At 36.5% G+C, this 17,982-nt stretch overlaps 1 protein-coding gene across 1 annotated transcript in view; it reads right to left on the bottom strand.

The window, feature by feature from the left end:
* The window catches only part of TBCA (tubulin folding cofactor A), a 34,132-nt gene extending 16,993 nt beyond the window's left edge, over window positions 1-17,139 (bottom strand). Inside the window, exon 1 of the mRNA XM_034441078.3 lies at window positions 16,956-17,139. Coding sequence (XP_034296969.1) covers window positions 16,956-17,008 — 53 coding nt within the window. The 5' untranslated portion in view covers window positions 17,009-17,139. The remainder of the gene's footprint in view (window positions 1-16,955) is intronic.
* Between the last annotated feature and the right edge of the window lie 843 nt (window positions 17,140-17,982).

The raw sequence follows: 17,982 nt of genomic DNA, 5'->3' as shown, positions 1-17,982 counted from the left end.
TCTCTTTCTCCAGAGACAATCAAAGGAGCTGATCTATTTGTCAACTTCTTAGCTGCAGACATTGACTTTGCATCTGTCCATGTTCTTGAGGAAGTTCCCAGAACCCAAGAATAATTTCCAAATGTTAGAAGGTTTCTTTTTATCTTGGCTAACATCAGTGTTCTTGACTCTACAATCAGCAAAGCACCAAGTAAAAATGGGATTCCTATATGAAGCCATGGCTCTCACAAAAGAACATTATTATTTGGCTCAATTTGCCAATAAAGCACCTAGATGGTCTTCCAAGTGGAATATTCTACAAATAGTTAAGTGAGAAGCGCAAATTTTGGACTGAGTGGGTATCATTATATCTGACAGAAATCAAACACCATATTCTGCAATAAGAATATCATGCCAACTAACAAGCACAGAAGTGAGAGTGCTTGGGGATGCTTTACTTACTTTGAATCAAACAGATTATCAAGTCATCTGTCTGTCAGTTGAAACTCAAGCATGAGTGTACAGCAAGACAATATACAAGCAAGTATAAAAGAAAATTAATGAATACAATGTTTTAGAAGGGCAGTGTCAGTTAACAACTAATTACCACAAAAATGCTGCAGCAGGACTTGAAACAGTTTATGCTAGAAAATCTCACAGTTCACCATGGAGGAATGGGCCAACGTTCTAATATAGCAATGTGAAAGACTGTTCACCAATTATAGTACTTACGGAACCGCCTTCTGTCACCGATAGCCTCCCACCGGCCACTTTGCTCCCACAGAGAGGGACTCCTCAGGGTGCCGTCAGCCAGGCAATGTCAGCTGGCGACCCCCCAGGGGGAGGGCCTTCTCTGTGGCAGCACCTGCCCTCTGGAATGACCTGCCCCCGGAGATACGTAGGAGACCAGATCTCCGTGCTTTTCGCCGTGCCCTCAAAACTTTTCTATTTCACAAAGATAATTCAGTGCTTATTCCCACTGCTTTTCAGTTTCTTATTTTTGTCCTCACTTCTTTTTGAAATCCATTACTGTTTCCTTTGCTATTCTGAATCTTCATTTCAGTTATAGGCCTAACATTTATTTATTTCTTTTTTTTTAAGATCACTGAAAATGCTTGATAAGTGGATAAAAAGACAGATCAAAATATATGAACAAACTGAATTGAAAGGTAAACTGTGCAAGATTAAGGAAGGAAAACATCTACAGGTTACAAATAATTTTCCAACCTGCAATTTCAAATGTTGTCTGAATGATATAGCAGCAGCAGCAACTGACTCTCCACTAATTCTCCTAGAAAGTAATAGCAGAAACCTTGCCTACCATCTTTCTTCCTACACACCTAAAATTATGCATCAGGTAAAATTGTTTTGTTACTTTGCAAGGACTTACATTTTAATCTATTTGAGTTCAGAGGACTTTATATTTCATACCTGTGTGATTTGAATAAGGTTGAATATTAGTATTTCTAGTATTTAATATAGCTGTTAGTAAACATCTGGTTTGTCTATACTAATCCATGCTTACCCATGACTTAATCCTGAAGAAAAGGAGATATATGGCATGTTCTATTGAAACTACTTGGGGAGGATAGGTTTTTTGGTATCTCATTAGAGTTAACAATCTAGGCCAGAGGTCTTCAAACTTGCCAGCTTTAAGACTTGTGGACTTCAACTCACAGAATTCTCCAGCCAGCATAGCTGATCCCCTGTGGAATCTTCCCCATCTGCAGCGTTAGAATCTTGGCTATTATAGCATCCAAAATCCAGGAGGACATCAAATACACTATTCCACAGGTTTGCAAATGTGAGGCCTTATGAAACTGGGCTTAAGGGACACAAAGTGGGGTTATTCCTGCTGTATCATCCCTTCTGCTGTTTGACATTACCCCTAGCTGAGGTGCTTGACCTTATCATCTGGTTAATTTCCCTTACTTACTGCTGGAGAATTTATTTCTTTAGCTTCTAAACACTGCAATCTACTAGGACTAGTGATGGATAACAACCAACCCCAACCAACAAGCGGGAGTTGTAGTTTATAGAGTCCATTTTTATTTAATATACCAAGTTGTGGCTATTCTTGAAAAGGATGACTGGCCACAGTCATGTCTTTGTCACACCATGGCTGGATTATTGCAATGCATTATATATATGAAACGGGCTGGCCTTGAAACTGATTCAGAAACAACAGCTATTGCAAATGCTACTGTTTAATTTCAAATGGGTAATGGTTGAGAATCATTATAGCCATATTGCAACTTTATTTCTGGAACTGCACTGTTTATTATTTTGTTTCTGGGTTTAATTCATACTACTGGTTACAACTATAAAGCCTTAGAATATAACTTGGGACCTGGATACTTACGAGACTCCCTACCTCAAATATGCTGCCCATCTGGTGCAAAACAGCAGAGGACATGGAAATCACTACCCTTTGGGAGATGGGCAGAAATTAGCCTTCTTTGCAAATGGATCCCTATCTTCTGAAATACTCTGTCCCATCCCTCCCCCCAAAAATTAGGATGGCTCGATCCTTGCTTATATTCAGGAGGGCAGTTAAAGCACTGTTTCTAAACACAGCCTTTAAGAAAAGATTACTGTTGCTATGTCTAAGTTATGGGTGTGCTATCTTGGAAGGGTTTTTTTTATGAAGGGCGGTGAACTTTTGGCAACCAGCTTCAACAGAAAACAAAATTCTTCCCGTTTTTTTTCACAAGGCTGAGGAAAATTCAATAAAGTTATATAAATTTTAGCAACTGCTGGCATTAACTTTAGAAGTTAATTTATCACAGCCAATATGAAAACTTGTGGGGGGGGGGGGTTTGTTTGTTTTTTACTAACAACCTGTGTGTGACTGGGTAAAGAGGTTGTTCTTTAACTGGTAAAAGTGCTTGCAGGTGCCCAGGACATGAATCTCTGAAGCACTGAATATTTAAGTAATAAATTGTTATGTTTTTTCATACTGATAGCTGGTCTACTGATTCCCTTATTATTGGTTATATTATACCAGTTATGAGTCATTTAAAATCCATAACTGAAATAATAAATATTTGTAAACAAACATATGCATTTAAAAAGCCTGTTCATAGACAGTGCAGTCAGTTGTTTTCCAGCATATCTACCTACAATGGACCTGGCCCCAGAGGCATGCGATGCCTGAAAAATCAACCTATGGTGAAACATCAGGCTCATAAAAATACATTAAATCTATGCTGAAAATGATTATCAATAGTCCTCTTAAGAGGCAGAGAGATGAAGCAGTGCAATGTGCAAACAGTCATCATCCCTTTATACAATTTCAGCCAGTTGACAGCAACAGACTCACACAATTGTGATGACTGTGTGCATTTGCTTCTTGTTTTAAATCTTATGCTTCCTACTTGAAAGAATCCCTAAATTCAACAGAGGAGCAAGGAGCTGTCATTTCTGCAATTATTATTAAATGACTAGATGATACAATAAAAAACAATCTGCCACAGTAGCAGGGCATTCTTGATATATGATTATAATGTGCAAACACATTCCTATTTATTTAGCATTGCAAACACAATAGCAGACTGTCAATTTAATGGTCAGTTTGTTGGTGTTTTATTCTTATGAAAAATCTAGGTAAAATAACAGAAGTTTTGATTACAGAATCATGCAGTTGGAAGGACTATTTAGACCACTGAGCCAAACTTCTTACTCAGTACAGGAATTCAAATTAAGACATCCGTAATAGGTTATATAGCCTCTAATTGAATATATTAAATTAAGACCAGCCCATTATCCTGCTAGATTATTGGTCAAACTCCTCTCATTGTTTGAAAGTTTTTTTAAAAAAACAATCATAAGTTACCTTATTGTAACTTGAATTCTGAAATAAAAGATAAAATTTTGATCTTCTTTCTGTGAAACTTATGAGAATCAGCTTGGTTCAGTGATTAAGGCACCAAGGAAGACGGAGTTCTAATCACACCTTAGGCATGAAAGCTAGCTTGGTGTTGTGGTCCGCCAGCGGCCTGCACGGATCACGGCTGATCCGACAACAAGGAGGCTGGTATGGTGTCGCGCCAGCAGCCAGCGCAGCTGGTGCTCGCGTCAGACAGTGAGGAGGCTGAAGAGGATGTGGTGCCACAGGCAGAGACTCAGCCAGGCCCTTCAGAACCTCCAGAGGCTCCTTCAAGTGGAGATAGCGAAATGGAGGAGCCTCTCCTCAATGCCCGAGCATGCAGGGCTGCCAAAAGGCAGGAGTGGCTACTTGGGAGGAGGAGGTCTCCTCGAGAGTAAGGCTTGAGGATAATTGGCCACTCCCTTAGCCTATTTAAATCACACACCGTAAGTTTCTTGCTAGAAACAACTTGTATATTATCATCAGAGCATTTTTGGAAAAGTCTTATCATGTCTTGCTTTCTGGGCTGGTTGCCAACCTTTGCCAGACTTTGGTTTATTCTTGCTATTTAATAAATTTGATAAGGACTGTTGGTGTGTGTCGATATCCTCGGGAATCCGGAGCTGGGGCAGAACACTTGGTGACTTTGGGATAGTCACCCTCAGCCCAACTCACCTCATAGGGTATTGTTGTGGGGAGAATAGGAGGAAAGATTGTTTGCTGCCTTGAGTTATTTATTAAAAAATAAAGGCAGGATATAAATAAACAACTTTTCAGATATATGAAAATACTTTTCATATATCATAGATCTACCCTTTCTGTTAAATATATTTCCATATACAAAATCATATCCTTCTCATTGTAAGCATTTCTATGACTAAAATGGCTAACACGTGATGACCATGTGAAGGGGCTGAACATTTTTGCCTAAGAAGTGTTCTGAGTTTCTCTTCTGAGATTGGTCCCAGTTCATGTAATTTATATGCAGCATCTATGCTATTGTTAAATGGCAGTAAAATTGCAATAGCAGCAATTTCAACTTCGGAGAGGGATTACTTTACTGAAATGAAAAATTGGAACAAAACTCACTTTTCTGGCCATACCGTTGAATCATTGCCAATATTTTAAATTGCATGTCAGTGGATTTTTGAATACAACTATTTTTAGTATATTTATTAACAAATATATTTGTAAGAGTGTTTGAGAGAACAGCACAAATTTGAAATAAAATTTCATAGGCTATTCTAGTTTTCAGTCTACAAAAGTGGATTTTAAAAGTGTAGATTTAAGCACATTGCTAAACAGTTTTGTTTCTAAGGTATTTTTTTGAAAGGAAATAGTTATTTTTCATCTGGTATTGGAGGATAAGACCAGTGTATCTGTTTTACTGTAGGGCAATCACAAGAGATTTCAAAACAAGCCATTAAGCTACAGGAGAAAAATAGGTATTTGGCTACAAAACTATACATACTGATGTGGTCCTAAGACAGCTCCAATGAACATAACAAGAAACCCTTTGAATAAATATGTATCATACTTTGCTAAAAAGTAAGGGGACCAGACTTGCTTGTCTAATAAATGGTTAAAGGGTGTTTTTAAGGCCCAAAGATACACTTGCTAAATACAGGGACACTTATCCATCTCTCTATCCACTCCTCTACAGCAATGTTCTTCTCACACTGACCCTTGAACCACATTTTTATTTATTTATTTATTTATTTATTTATTTATTTATTTATTCATTCATTCATTCATTCATTCATTCATTCATTCATTCATTCATTCAATTTATATGCCGCCTTTCTCCGAAGACTCAGGGACATCTAAGACACACAAGAGCAGCCACTGTTTTCTGCTATTGAAATAAGGAATCATGTCACACATCACAGAGATAATTGCTGTGAGTGGAAGGAGGATTAAGAGAATCCAATAATAAAATAAAAAATTGCAAAACCAGGGAATGTTTTTTCCTCTGTGAAATGGAAGAGGACTTGGGAATATGATAGAAGTGTATCAGAGCAAGTACTTCTGGAAAGGGAAGCATGAACTCTAGAAAAAAATCAATTAAATGAAATATATATTTTTGATAAATATGGTGCCAGTACAATCTTTAGATTCACAATCCCTAAACTCCTAAATCTTATTTAATTGTCTGTTGCTTCTGACTCAGTATCTTCCAAATACACTTTACATTATATAAAGCATTATTCAGGAAATCCCAGCAGAATAATAATTCAGGCAAAACTCAGATTCAGCAAATTCTGTCCATTAACCAAAGTCCAGTTTGCTACACAGTCTGAATATAATCTGTAAACCTAGCATTTAATCTATTAAACACTGAAACAGGAGTGATCGAAGTATCAACAGCTCATGTTATGTTATCTAGTACAGACATTTATATCACTATAATAAAATTCTGTGGTTAACTTACTTAAAAATAAATGTAACTGCTTCTTTACACTGCTCTTATTTCCCCCCAAAAAACATTACATAGTTGTAATATTATTACAAGAAAATGCCTCAAGGAAAACTGATGGGAATGTTGCCCAAATCACTGTAAATCTACTTACTCCAGCCAAATTGATTTAACACAGTAAAAATGTTATGGAACTTGCTTTTCAGGCTAGTCATTCAGCCTGAGCATATGGGGACTTGCTAAGAGAATCAATGCATAAATATAACTAAATAAAAACTACACTGAGGAATCAACTGATTAAATTTCCCCTATTTTTAAAGCTAAGTAATTGTCTAGTTTCTCTCCTTCTGTCAGTATATTTGCTTATAAGCACTGGGCACATATTTTAAGAATTCCAGTAACACCAATGTCAACATTTTGTTTTCGGCAGAATTCTGAGGGTTATATTTTGTTTTTTTTAAAAAGCTCATTTATGTGCATTGGATTAATTCTTCATCTCAAATCCTGTCACTGAAGCCAATGAATCTGAAGACCATTTTTAAGATAATATAAATATGAAACATTAATGACAAGAAAAAAACCAGATATATAATTTGTATAAGAGAATATCATTATATAGAGAAAACTATTCTGATCTCCAAAACAGCCCACTGATATATCAAGTCAACATTTCTGTATCTGGATGGCTGAATCCTAATTTTATGCTCCATGCCAAAGAAATAGAATTGTCTCTAAAATATATTTTCATATAAAAATAAAAAATATCACTACAAATCACAGAATTAAATAAAAAAATAATATACCATGTGCTAATCACAAAGAATATGCAGTATGGCACAATACTGAACACATGGCAATATAATCACAGTATGTAATAGAGCCTTTAAGCTAAAAAGTCCTTGACATATAATAAAATCAGCATACATGCATTCTGATTAGAAGGCAAGACATTTTTAAAGAACTTCTCAGGGGCCTAAGAAAAAGAAATGCATTAATGCTTTTTTAAATTTTAAGAGAACTGATTACAAATGTAATTCTGGTAGGAGTCAATCTTTGAATAACTCTATGAGTGTTCAGGATTTTTAAGCAAGTATTATTAGTTTTAGGACTGCATCATTTCAAAAATTCTGAAGAAGTCTTTCAGACCCCAGTTCCTTTGAGCGGAGTACCTCTCTATTGTTTATTTTTTTCGAAAGCCCTCCCCAAAGGCGCTATTGGAACAATAATAAAACTTTTTGCAAATTTCATCTAAAATTATGGCTGAAATTAATATTGGAGTAAGAAGAAGTTCAGAGGTTGCAGCTCAGTGTTCCCCAAAATGACAATATTATTAGACACTAAGTCAATAATTTATCTTCTACTTCAGCTAATTTTTTAACTATAAATTTACAAAAGTGATATAAAAGGTTCACTAGACAATTCTAATTATGTTTACAAAAAAAGTACATTTGGAATTTTTAATTAACTATTATAGAAAGTTAAGATAGCTATAAACCAATAAAAAAATCTGACTTTGTGAAAATATTTCAATATTTTGAGTAAGGCTTTTTAATAACTAAGCTTCAACAGTTGTAAACCAGTCAACCATTTCAAAGTCAAAGGCTATGATCCAGAACTTCATCTGCACAACAAGATCCTACTGCCAACTATGGCAGATGGAGCTTTGCATTCTCACAGCTGGCAACAGGGAAGTCCTTGTGCACACAGGACTTCCTGGATAGATCATATAACTAAAGTGGACAGCTAAGAAACTAAAAATTCCTAATCCTAGCAAATTTGTTTGCTTTTATTAAATAATCATATTTTAAATTTCCCTAGTTTATGAGGAAAGCTATAAAGCTCTGTTTCTCATTTTTTTTAAAAAAATAAGTCACATAGCTAAAAGTATCAAATTGTTAATTTGCAATTTAGATTTTCTTCTGGCATTTGACTACAATGGGCCTAGGCCACTATTGTGCAGTAACAAATTATCCTTTTAAAAAAGGAATGCTCTTCACTTCTTACTTTTATATAAATTTATCAATAGACTTTAGAGTATATAATAAATAGTTACGGTATATTAAATTGTACAGCAATCATACCATAATCATAAGCATGCTCTCAGAAATAAATGCTTTGAGTTCCCAGGAACTTATTTTCAGCTAAATTAATACAGAACTGCATATTTAATATCAAAAATTTGTAACCTGAAAATTACTATAGGTAATTGTTCAGGGTATATGTATTCAGTACCTGAATAGTGGTACTCTATGTAACTATTTTCTGTACCTTAAAGTCTGATATTGCAAGCAAAAAATAGATAAACCTAAATACTGTAGGAGAAGGCAGTATTCTTCCTAAAATCGCTCAGTTTTAGCAAAGTTAATTTTTTTGCATAAAAATTGTTGGTGAAGCAAGCCACCACCTAGATAGATTGCTGCGGCAATCCCCGCCGCCTGGAACAGGCCAAAAACGGGACGTGCAAAGCCCAAAAATGGGGCATGCGGAGGCAGCGATAGGCAGCAGCAACGATGGGCGGCAGCGATCCCTGCAGCCTGGAACAGCTGATAGGCGGTATTCCAGGAGGCCGATCCAACCACAAATTAGCTGCTTGTGCTAAATCAGGCTGTGCTGAAGCTGACCAGGTTGTTTGCTATTTGCTGCAAAGAGGTAAATTGCTGAGAGGCAGATTTTTCCCCCCTTGTTTTCCTCCCCAAAAGCTAGGTGCGTCTTATACTTCGGAGCATCTTATAGTCTGAAAAATACAGTACTGCTGTTTTTAAATATGCCAACTGAATCTATCGCCATTGACAAGAATGGAATTTTATGACTAGGATCTGGTGCCCTTCACATATGTCAACTTTAGGACCCAAAAACTCCACCTAGTATGGTAAAATAATCCAAAATACGACCACATAATCCTGTCTATTTTAACACTGAGGTTAAAAGAGAGATCCAAATGCAGTTATTTTAACTAGTAACAGTATTACATTTTAGTTAGATTAAATCACCGTTTTACCTCAATTAGTAGATCATGTTTAATGGACAAAATCTGCTGAACATGGATATATGCCTTGCTTGAACAACACTATAACTGAAAGAAGACAGAGGGGGAAGGGAACAAAGTCTCTAAGAAGATCAGTGGAGGGGGCAACTGGCAGACTATACCACACTAAGTGCTGCTCATGAAGAGGAAGAAGGGAGATACTGTGAAGAGAGAGGCAATATGCCCTGCCATGCCCACCAGTTTTTCCTACTTGCTGTGGTTGGGCTGTCACTCTTCAGTTTATCTGTCTATTAAATAAAAGGTGCACTATGATGTAATTATATCAGAAATAGAAGTTTTTCCTAGTTTTCAGGAACAAAAATGTTTTTGGTTTCTTAAAAAAACTTGTTAATAGGTTATTTAACATTTGGCATTGCGACTGCTTTATATAGCACAGCAAGAATATACTAAAGCTGCAGGCATGAGAACAAACTTGAAAATTCCATTTTTGGAAAGGTGGTTTTTAAAAAGTCTGACTTACCCCAAAAAATCAATACACTTCTCCCATAGGTTCATGATGCAAAATTCTATAATCAAGGCTTGTAGATTTGTAATTATGGTATGTCAGCTACATTTAAAGAAGAGTGTTAAAAGATTGTTAAAGTTAAACTAACACAATTGCAATGTGAATTGTCTTAGTCTCATTCTAATCTACTGGTGTCAGTTTCATTTAATCAGAGAGAAACTATGGGCAAATGTCAGTACTACTTTCACATGTCCCTAATATACTGCATTCATTTAGCAGCTTTTAATGCCTCTGTGATATTGAAATAGCTAAAAAAAGAGAGCAGTTTAACAGGAAAATGAAGACAACATTTAAAAAATCAACATCTATTAGTTAAAGCAAAAATATTACGCTAATTGCAGCTACTCTTCAGTGATATACGTAGATTCTACATCATTTCATAAAATCCAGCTATTAAGCATATAATAGGAATAGCAATAACATTTAGGCTTATATACTCTTTACAGCACTTTCTGGGCAGTTTACAATTATTTGCATATTGCCCCCAATAATCTGGGTCCTCATTTTACTGACCTCGGAAGAATGGAAGTCAGCCTTAAGGTTCAAACACTAGGCTCTGGGCAGTTTGCCTGCAATACTGCACTTTAACCACTGTGTCACCAGGGCTCTAAGATAATTAATTATCAGTGCTGTGGAGTGGGAGTCGGAGTCGAGGAGTCGGAGTAAATTTTGGGTACCTGGAGTCAGAAGTACAAAAAACTGAGGAGTCAGAGTCGGAACATTTATCTCCCGACTCCACAGCCCTGTTAATTACTGCACAATAAAAATACAAGGATCCAAGAAGAGTAATAAAATGTTCAATTTATTCCTATTAGTAGAGTGATGGTTAACACAGATGAACTACTTTGCCCACCCAAAAAAACCCTCATACTTTCCCAAAACTGAATTCTGCATGCACTGAGTTACTGTGGAAGGAGAGCTCAGATTTCCAAAACCAAATAATTTTGATTTTCAATATATAGCAAAAACCAGCCATTTCTTTTAACTGCCCATGAAAAATATATCCATGAAGATTAGAATCTATAGAATTATTGGATCCAACCAAAATGATGCCTGGTAAGACAAAAGGCACAGTGGTATTTCTCTATTAGTATTACTTAAAGTTGCAAAGACAAATAAAGGCCAAACTGATATTTTAAAGAAATATATTTATATTTAAGGTATACTGATGCAAATGATATTTAGAAATAATATTTTCATTCATTCATACTACCATCAAGGCTTGAAGACTTAACCCTGATCGAATTCTATTAGAGAAATTTAAGTAGAAGTGTGCATGAGGTGTTTATGGGTAATACTTATAAACAGTAGCCAATAACACTTTTGTAGAGACTCTGTATACCGTGCTCAGCATTACATTACTATATATGATCCAAAAATTCCTGTATCTCCAGTGAAAATATACGAGTGTGGTTGGTTGTGGTCAGTTCCTTAATATAAGAAATATGAGGATAATATACTCAGGCATATGCTGGCCAACTCATCATCATTCATGGGATAAACCTGATCCAATGGATGACTACAAGAAATTTATTTTGTGTCTCATCTTTCTCCTCTGGTGATTAACAAAATTTAACAGACAAAAAGAAAAGATAAAAAAAAATAAAGATAAAATTAAAACAAATGTTGGCTAATTAACAATTAGAAACTTGACCAAAAAAAGGTACATCTTTAGATTTTCTAAATGCTGAGAAAGTGGGGTACAGAGTGCATTCTGATACATAAAGTCCTCTGCTATGAGCCAGAAAGATGGACCTTTCATAGCATGGTCATTTCAAAATTATCTTTCCAGCAGATTTAACAGCCAATTGGACTGTAAACTGATTGATTAAAAGTCAATATTAAGTTAAATTGTACCTGATAAGCAATAGGCAAGTAGTGCAGGTATTTCAATACAATCATCATGATTCACATATCTCACAAAAATCATAGTGTAGTTGCTATATTTGGTACCAAATGCAACCACTTCAAAAGGAACATTATAAGGAGCAAATTCAGGAATAATTAAGAGTTAAAAAGCACTCCCAGTTTATGAAACTACTCTTTAATTGGAGCGAATACCACAATCAGAATATGAATGCTGACAAATAACATCTTTGGATTGCTGGATTTACCCTTTCCAGGCAATTATCAAATTTAAGGAGTATTTAACAGATTGACTGCTCTACTGCTCCTTATTTTGCAGAAGAAAGCAACGTGTCATCAATATGACTACCCTCAGCATATTCAGATAGATGCTGAAGAATATTGGGGACACTAGATGAACAGCCTATGTGTCAAATAATTGATCTTCATCATCTCCTAAGTATAACTTGACAAAGTCATTGGGAGTTGGTGGTATACAAACTAGGAAGAAGCGGTGGTCATTTGGAAGGATATCGCACTGAAAGATACTGAAACCTACCAAGAAGTCCAAAAGAACACTCACAGTGACATTCCACAGAACACTTATCCAACCAATCAAATCAGTTGCAGTTACATGCTAGGGAAAGTTCACTGAAATATGAGCGGATCAATCAGCATCATTGAGATGTGCCTGGTCCTGCAAAGCTATTATTTTTTTCAGAAATCAAATTCTTAAAATTGGCTTAGAGATACACTACTCTCCAGCTCCAAAGATGGATTTCTTCAGCACAGGTCTTATTAGCTATGCATATTTTGAAAGTGATTTGGAAAAAATGCTTCAAGCCTTATGCAAACACAGCACATTTCTACCATTGCATGCATCATTTTTAGATTTCTAGAAAAATGCTTTTGTACTGGCCACTTCTGCAGCAGAATGGGATGTCAAATGGGCCTTATTCTATGCTAGATCTGATGATCTTGAAAGTTCCTCTATTGCTAATATCCTATTTGCTTCACTGTCAGAACTCTTATAAACAAACAAGCTGATGTGGCCATGTAAACAAAAACATCCAAATCTCTGATGTGTATCAGCCAGGGAATTGACAATTATAACCAACAAACAATTATGAAAATTGCTTAAGTGCATTTAAGAACCATCCAGGTCCATCAGGCATTTAAGTCACACCATTTTACCTAGATTTCTGGCCCAGCAAAGATTTGTTTAACTGCTTCCTACATAATTATCACAATGGTATAGATCAACTAGTTATGGTGGAATAGAAATTTTATTCCCCAATTCTAACTTCTAGGGCAGGAGTGTCAAACTGGCAGCCTGCGGGCCGGATGTGTCATGTGCAGGCCACGCCCACCATTTTTTGAAGGCAAAAGATGTCGTGATACGTCTAGTGACATCAACATGACACAGGGAGTTTGACACCTGTGATCTAGGGAATACAACTGAGAAAATAAAAATTCCTTTACTGAAAAATCAGTCTCAACAACTGGACACAGCCATTACCTACAGTCAAAAAAGGAACATATATATTCTGTTAAGATCCACAGACTGAAGAAACAGAAATAAAACAATTCAAGCAATGCAACTTTAAGGTGCTATCAGATATGAGGTTGGTTGTTTTTTGGGCAAGGAGTTTCTTACTGGAATAGTGGTAAACTGAGAAGATTAAGAAATATGTTAGTGACTTTTATTTAAAGAAAACACATTCAGAGAAATTTACAATAAAAAGTTTGTGTTTTATGTGTGTATGCATACCAGGACTGTGCAAAACATCCTTGAAACAGATAATTTTTTTATGTTGTGAAGGCCTTTCCAGATTGTCATTATATTTAAGTGCATGAAGAACCATATCACTTATCCAGCAGTCAAAGCAAATGTTTCGTTTCGTTCTGTGTGCGCACACAGAAAACCCATGAAAACTCTTGAGGTCTAGAAAGCAGCTCAGGTATGTACATACAAGCTAAGCATGGACTCTGAAACATACAAATCATAAATAAGCAAACAATTTAAAATACAGGAAGTTCTCACTTACCAACCACAACAACTTTACTGCTAAGCAACAAAGTTGAAAGGGGAAACTTCATATGACTGTGCAGACTTAAATCAATTTCATTTAAGTGAATCACTCCGTCAGTGAATCTGATGTTACATGACTGCAACTTGTGACTTCCTGAAGGCTTCACCATCGACTTTCAAAAGCCAGCTGTGAAAATCACAAATGGGGATCATATGACTATGGAATGGTGTACCTGTCATAAATGTGCACCAGTTACCAAGAGCTTGAATCATGGCCATGGGACCACTGCAACTTTGAGGACCATCATAGATCTCCTTTTTCAGCACCATCATAATTTTGAACATTCACTGAGCAAGAGGTCAGTAGGTGAGAACTACCTGTAGAACACTGAGTTGTACATTGACAACAAAAACCGATCAAGTTATTTACTATCTATTTTGGTAGCACCTAGCAAATGAAGTAGTGTTTTTATCTGAGAGGAAGATGTTCTGAATTTAAAATACGCTACCAACTTCCACAGGAACAGAAAGAAAAAATATTGTAAACTCAAAAGTTCTATTCACTGCTCACCTTGTCAAATTAGCATTGCCAATGCCAGCTGAAAGATGTCCTAGACTATTCCCCCAAATGTGTCATTTTTGCCTGTATATATACATCAGTCAGAAACCATGCTCCAAAAAAGGGGAGGGTCAGAAGAAAAAGAGTTAATAGGTGTTGATTAAAATTAATTGCCTGTAAAATAAGATATGTCATTTGTAAAACTAATTGATTCTCATCCGCATATGGCACTCATTCTCTCTCACACACACAAAAATACACAACTACACATGCACATTTCCCTTCCCCCCCAACAGGAAGAGCCAATAAGGAAAGAACCCCCAGGATGAAGCAGTGATAAGAGAAATAAGTGCTGTCCTGGAAAGGGAAAATAAGGGAACAAAATTTCCTGGAGGAAAAAAGAAAAAAGGGACAAAAAGAAAGATAACCTGTGTTTTGTATGTTTGTACATACATCCATCCACTTAACAAGCAGCCTCACCCAAGCAGAGGCTTGTCTTCAGACTTGCCAAGACATCTAACTTTTCAGCAGCAATGTATTCAGTCCTTTGCACCTCATGCTTATACTTTTATTTTGAAAAGTTTCTAGTTATATGAAGGAATGTTAAGAGGAGACCCTGTACTTTCAGGTATTATTAGGGATTAAATACATTTTTGTTGGTGCTGAAATAAGAAAGTTGATACTATATGTCTCTCAGGGAAGTACATTACAGAAACTGGACAAAAATATTTTCTTCCCCATGACATGTTAAACCTACAAAAACTGCAACATTTTGCTGCAGACCAAATTCTGAATTTGATTCATTAACTGATCATTAAGTCTTTTCATAACCTGCTATAATATTAAGATTACCATTATAAAAGCTGGTGAATCCATGACAATACTGTGTTACTTAACTGTAACCCCATTTCTATCCTCCCCACCCCACCCAGAACACACAATTACACAACTGACCTGCAACTAGCCTTAAGACACAAGATTCTGAACAGAAATCAAACAGTCTAAATTGGAAGAAAAGAGACCTGGATATAGATTAGCAAATGCTCAATCAGCATTTCTTACTCTTCACAAAAATGGGTATGAAATAAATACATAAAGATTACTTTATCATATTTGTAAGTCACGTTTGCAGCAAAGCTAACACTTGCTTTCTTAAAATGAATTCCCACTCTACAAGCTAAAGAAATTGTCTTTGCTATTGCATGACATTTACAAAACATGGATATATGCACAATATATCGACACAGAAGTTTTCATACATAGATGTGCTACTCTATGCAATAAAACTATTATTGCATTACATATGTCTTGAACATAATTTGAAGCCAGTTCATTTACACTTGGAAATATGTTTTGACTATTGTATTATACACATTTAAATGACCATTGAATACCAGTTAGTTGTAACTATGCAAACAAAAATCACAAGAAAAAGTGTGGATAGATTACAACTGACATTTGTGAATCAAGCAACTTTTGCAGATGTACTTCAATCATCATTAGTAACTGTGGCGAAGAATCTGGACTATACAGTTAATACAGGTAGAAAATTTACCTGTACAGGTAGAAATATTAAGTAGGAAAAGCATTCTGGACCAGTTAGCTTCTCTATGACCCTTCAGATACACCGAAATAACATTTTGTCTATATAAAGACAGCACAATCAGTGGGTGAAAATGGTAGTTCAGTCTATCCAGATAGCTGTATGTCATCAAAGGCTCCATTTACCTTCTCACTTGTCAGGAGAAACAAATATGTATTTAAGCTGTCCATAATCACCAAAGCTGTGTCTACAAAACAGTAGACGAATAGAATAGAATAGAATAGAATAGAATAGAATAGAATAGAATAGAATAGAATAGAATAGAATAGAATAGAATAGAATAGAATAGAATAACAGAGTTGGAAGGGACCTTGGAGGTCTTCTAGTCCAATCCCCTCCTTAGGCAGGGAAACTCTATACCATTTCATATAACTGCATATTTTCTCGCTGCTACATAGAACCTGCCTATTTGGGTAAATAGTCAGGTTCTATGTAGCAGGGAGGGAATATGCAGTTATATGAAATGGTATAGAGTTTCCCTGCCTAAGGAGGGGGTTGGACTAGAAGACCTCCAAGGTCCTTTCCAACTATACTATTCTATTCGTCCACTGTTTTGTAGACAGTTTTGGTGATTATGGACAGCTTAAATGCATATTTGTTTCTCCTGACAAGTGAGAAGGTAAATGGAGCCTTTGATGACCTACAGCTGTCTGGATAGACTGAACGACCATTTTCACCCACTGATTGTGTTGTCTTTATATAGACAAAATGTTATTCCAGTATTACCCATGAAAACAGGCCCTGTCTTTAGGGCAAAAGGTGGAAGGGGAAAAATTCAAATTTGCTTAGCGAACAAACCTAGAAATGGGAGCGACAGGTTCAATTTCACACTCGGCCACCGACCAATCAACGTCTCTTCATTTAACCCTCCTCGCAGGACTGTTGTACGCACGGAAAGTGTTCGAGTAAAAAAAAAAAGCCCCGACCTAATATACACGCGCATAAGGGCATATACCAAGTTGATGCTTCTTCCTCCAGCCAACGCGTCGGTATAAGGCAGTTAAATCCCGGCCCTGAGAATTTCACTCGCCGCCTGGAAAAAGCAACATCACCTCCCCATGCCACGCTCCTCCGTACGAGGCCCTACTCGTCAGATACTCACCGTTTTACTACGCCTGTTTTTATTTTGATCTGTCTGACGCGAGGGTCGGCCATGGCGAGACGGGAGGAGTAGGCGAAAACGTCCAACGGCGACGAAACGAAATGCTGATAATAAAACAGGTAACAAGGGAAGAGAAACCCTACGACCAACAGCACGACAGCGTTCAAAGGGTATAGCGCATGCGCGAAATAAACGTATTCACTAGGATTATTATCTCCGCCTCTCAGTGGACTGTACCACTGAAGACGTGGGGGGAGAGAAAGAGAACTTAGAAGCAGGGATAGGAAATGATGGATCATCTTTGGAAAATAAACTTCTTCCCCCTGGAGCTGTTCTACTGCAAATCTCATTCTGCCCAAATAAAAAATAAACTGTGGAAGAGCAGTTTGATGTTGTAAGTCCCAAATCTTACCCCACTACGGTAATAATAGATCGCCTTAGAGAAAAACACAAGTCTCCATACTAAACCGTTGTTTGCTGAATCATGGTTTGTTAGTCATGCTTCAGTAGTGGAATTCATTCCACATCAACCTAAAGTTGTAAGCAGGCTCCTAAACGCAAATACAGAAATATAATGATTTAATTTTGCCAATACCAATAACTCAAGAATTGCAAGCAATGTATTTAGAATTGTGTTATTTTTAAAAACTGCCTTTGTTCCATTTTTTAACTTTTGAAAAACTTGATAATTGTAAACGGAGAATGGGTAACAGAATTCCACCAGATCCTTGTAGGAGACAGGGTAAGTATAGGGTAACAGCACAATTTCATAATATCTACTCAGATGCAAGTACAATACTTTTTTTGATTCTGTGAAGTGGGGTTCCAAATAAAATTTAGCCTATCAAACTATAGTTCAGAGTTTTTAACCTTCGAAACTTCAGTATTCTTTATTTTTCCTCCTTTTTGTCTAGCTCCCATTACATGGGTTTGTTAACCGTACTAAGGCTTGCTGCAGCTGCCTTAGGTTTTCCTGGCTTTCCATACAAATGCTAGCAAGGGCCAATCTTTAGTTTGTCAAATTGAC

Source organism: Pantherophis guttatus, chromosome 2 (genome assembly GCF_059756535.1).
Source record: "Pantherophis guttatus breed Tessera chromosome 2, ASM5975653v1, whole genome shotgun sequence".
In the NCBI taxonomy this organism is placed as follows: domain Eukaryota; kingdom Metazoa; phylum Chordata; class Lepidosauria; order Squamata; family Colubridae; genus Pantherophis; species Pantherophis guttatus.
Note: the sequence above shows the minus strand (reverse complement) of the source record. Positions and strands in the feature narration are given on the sequence as shown.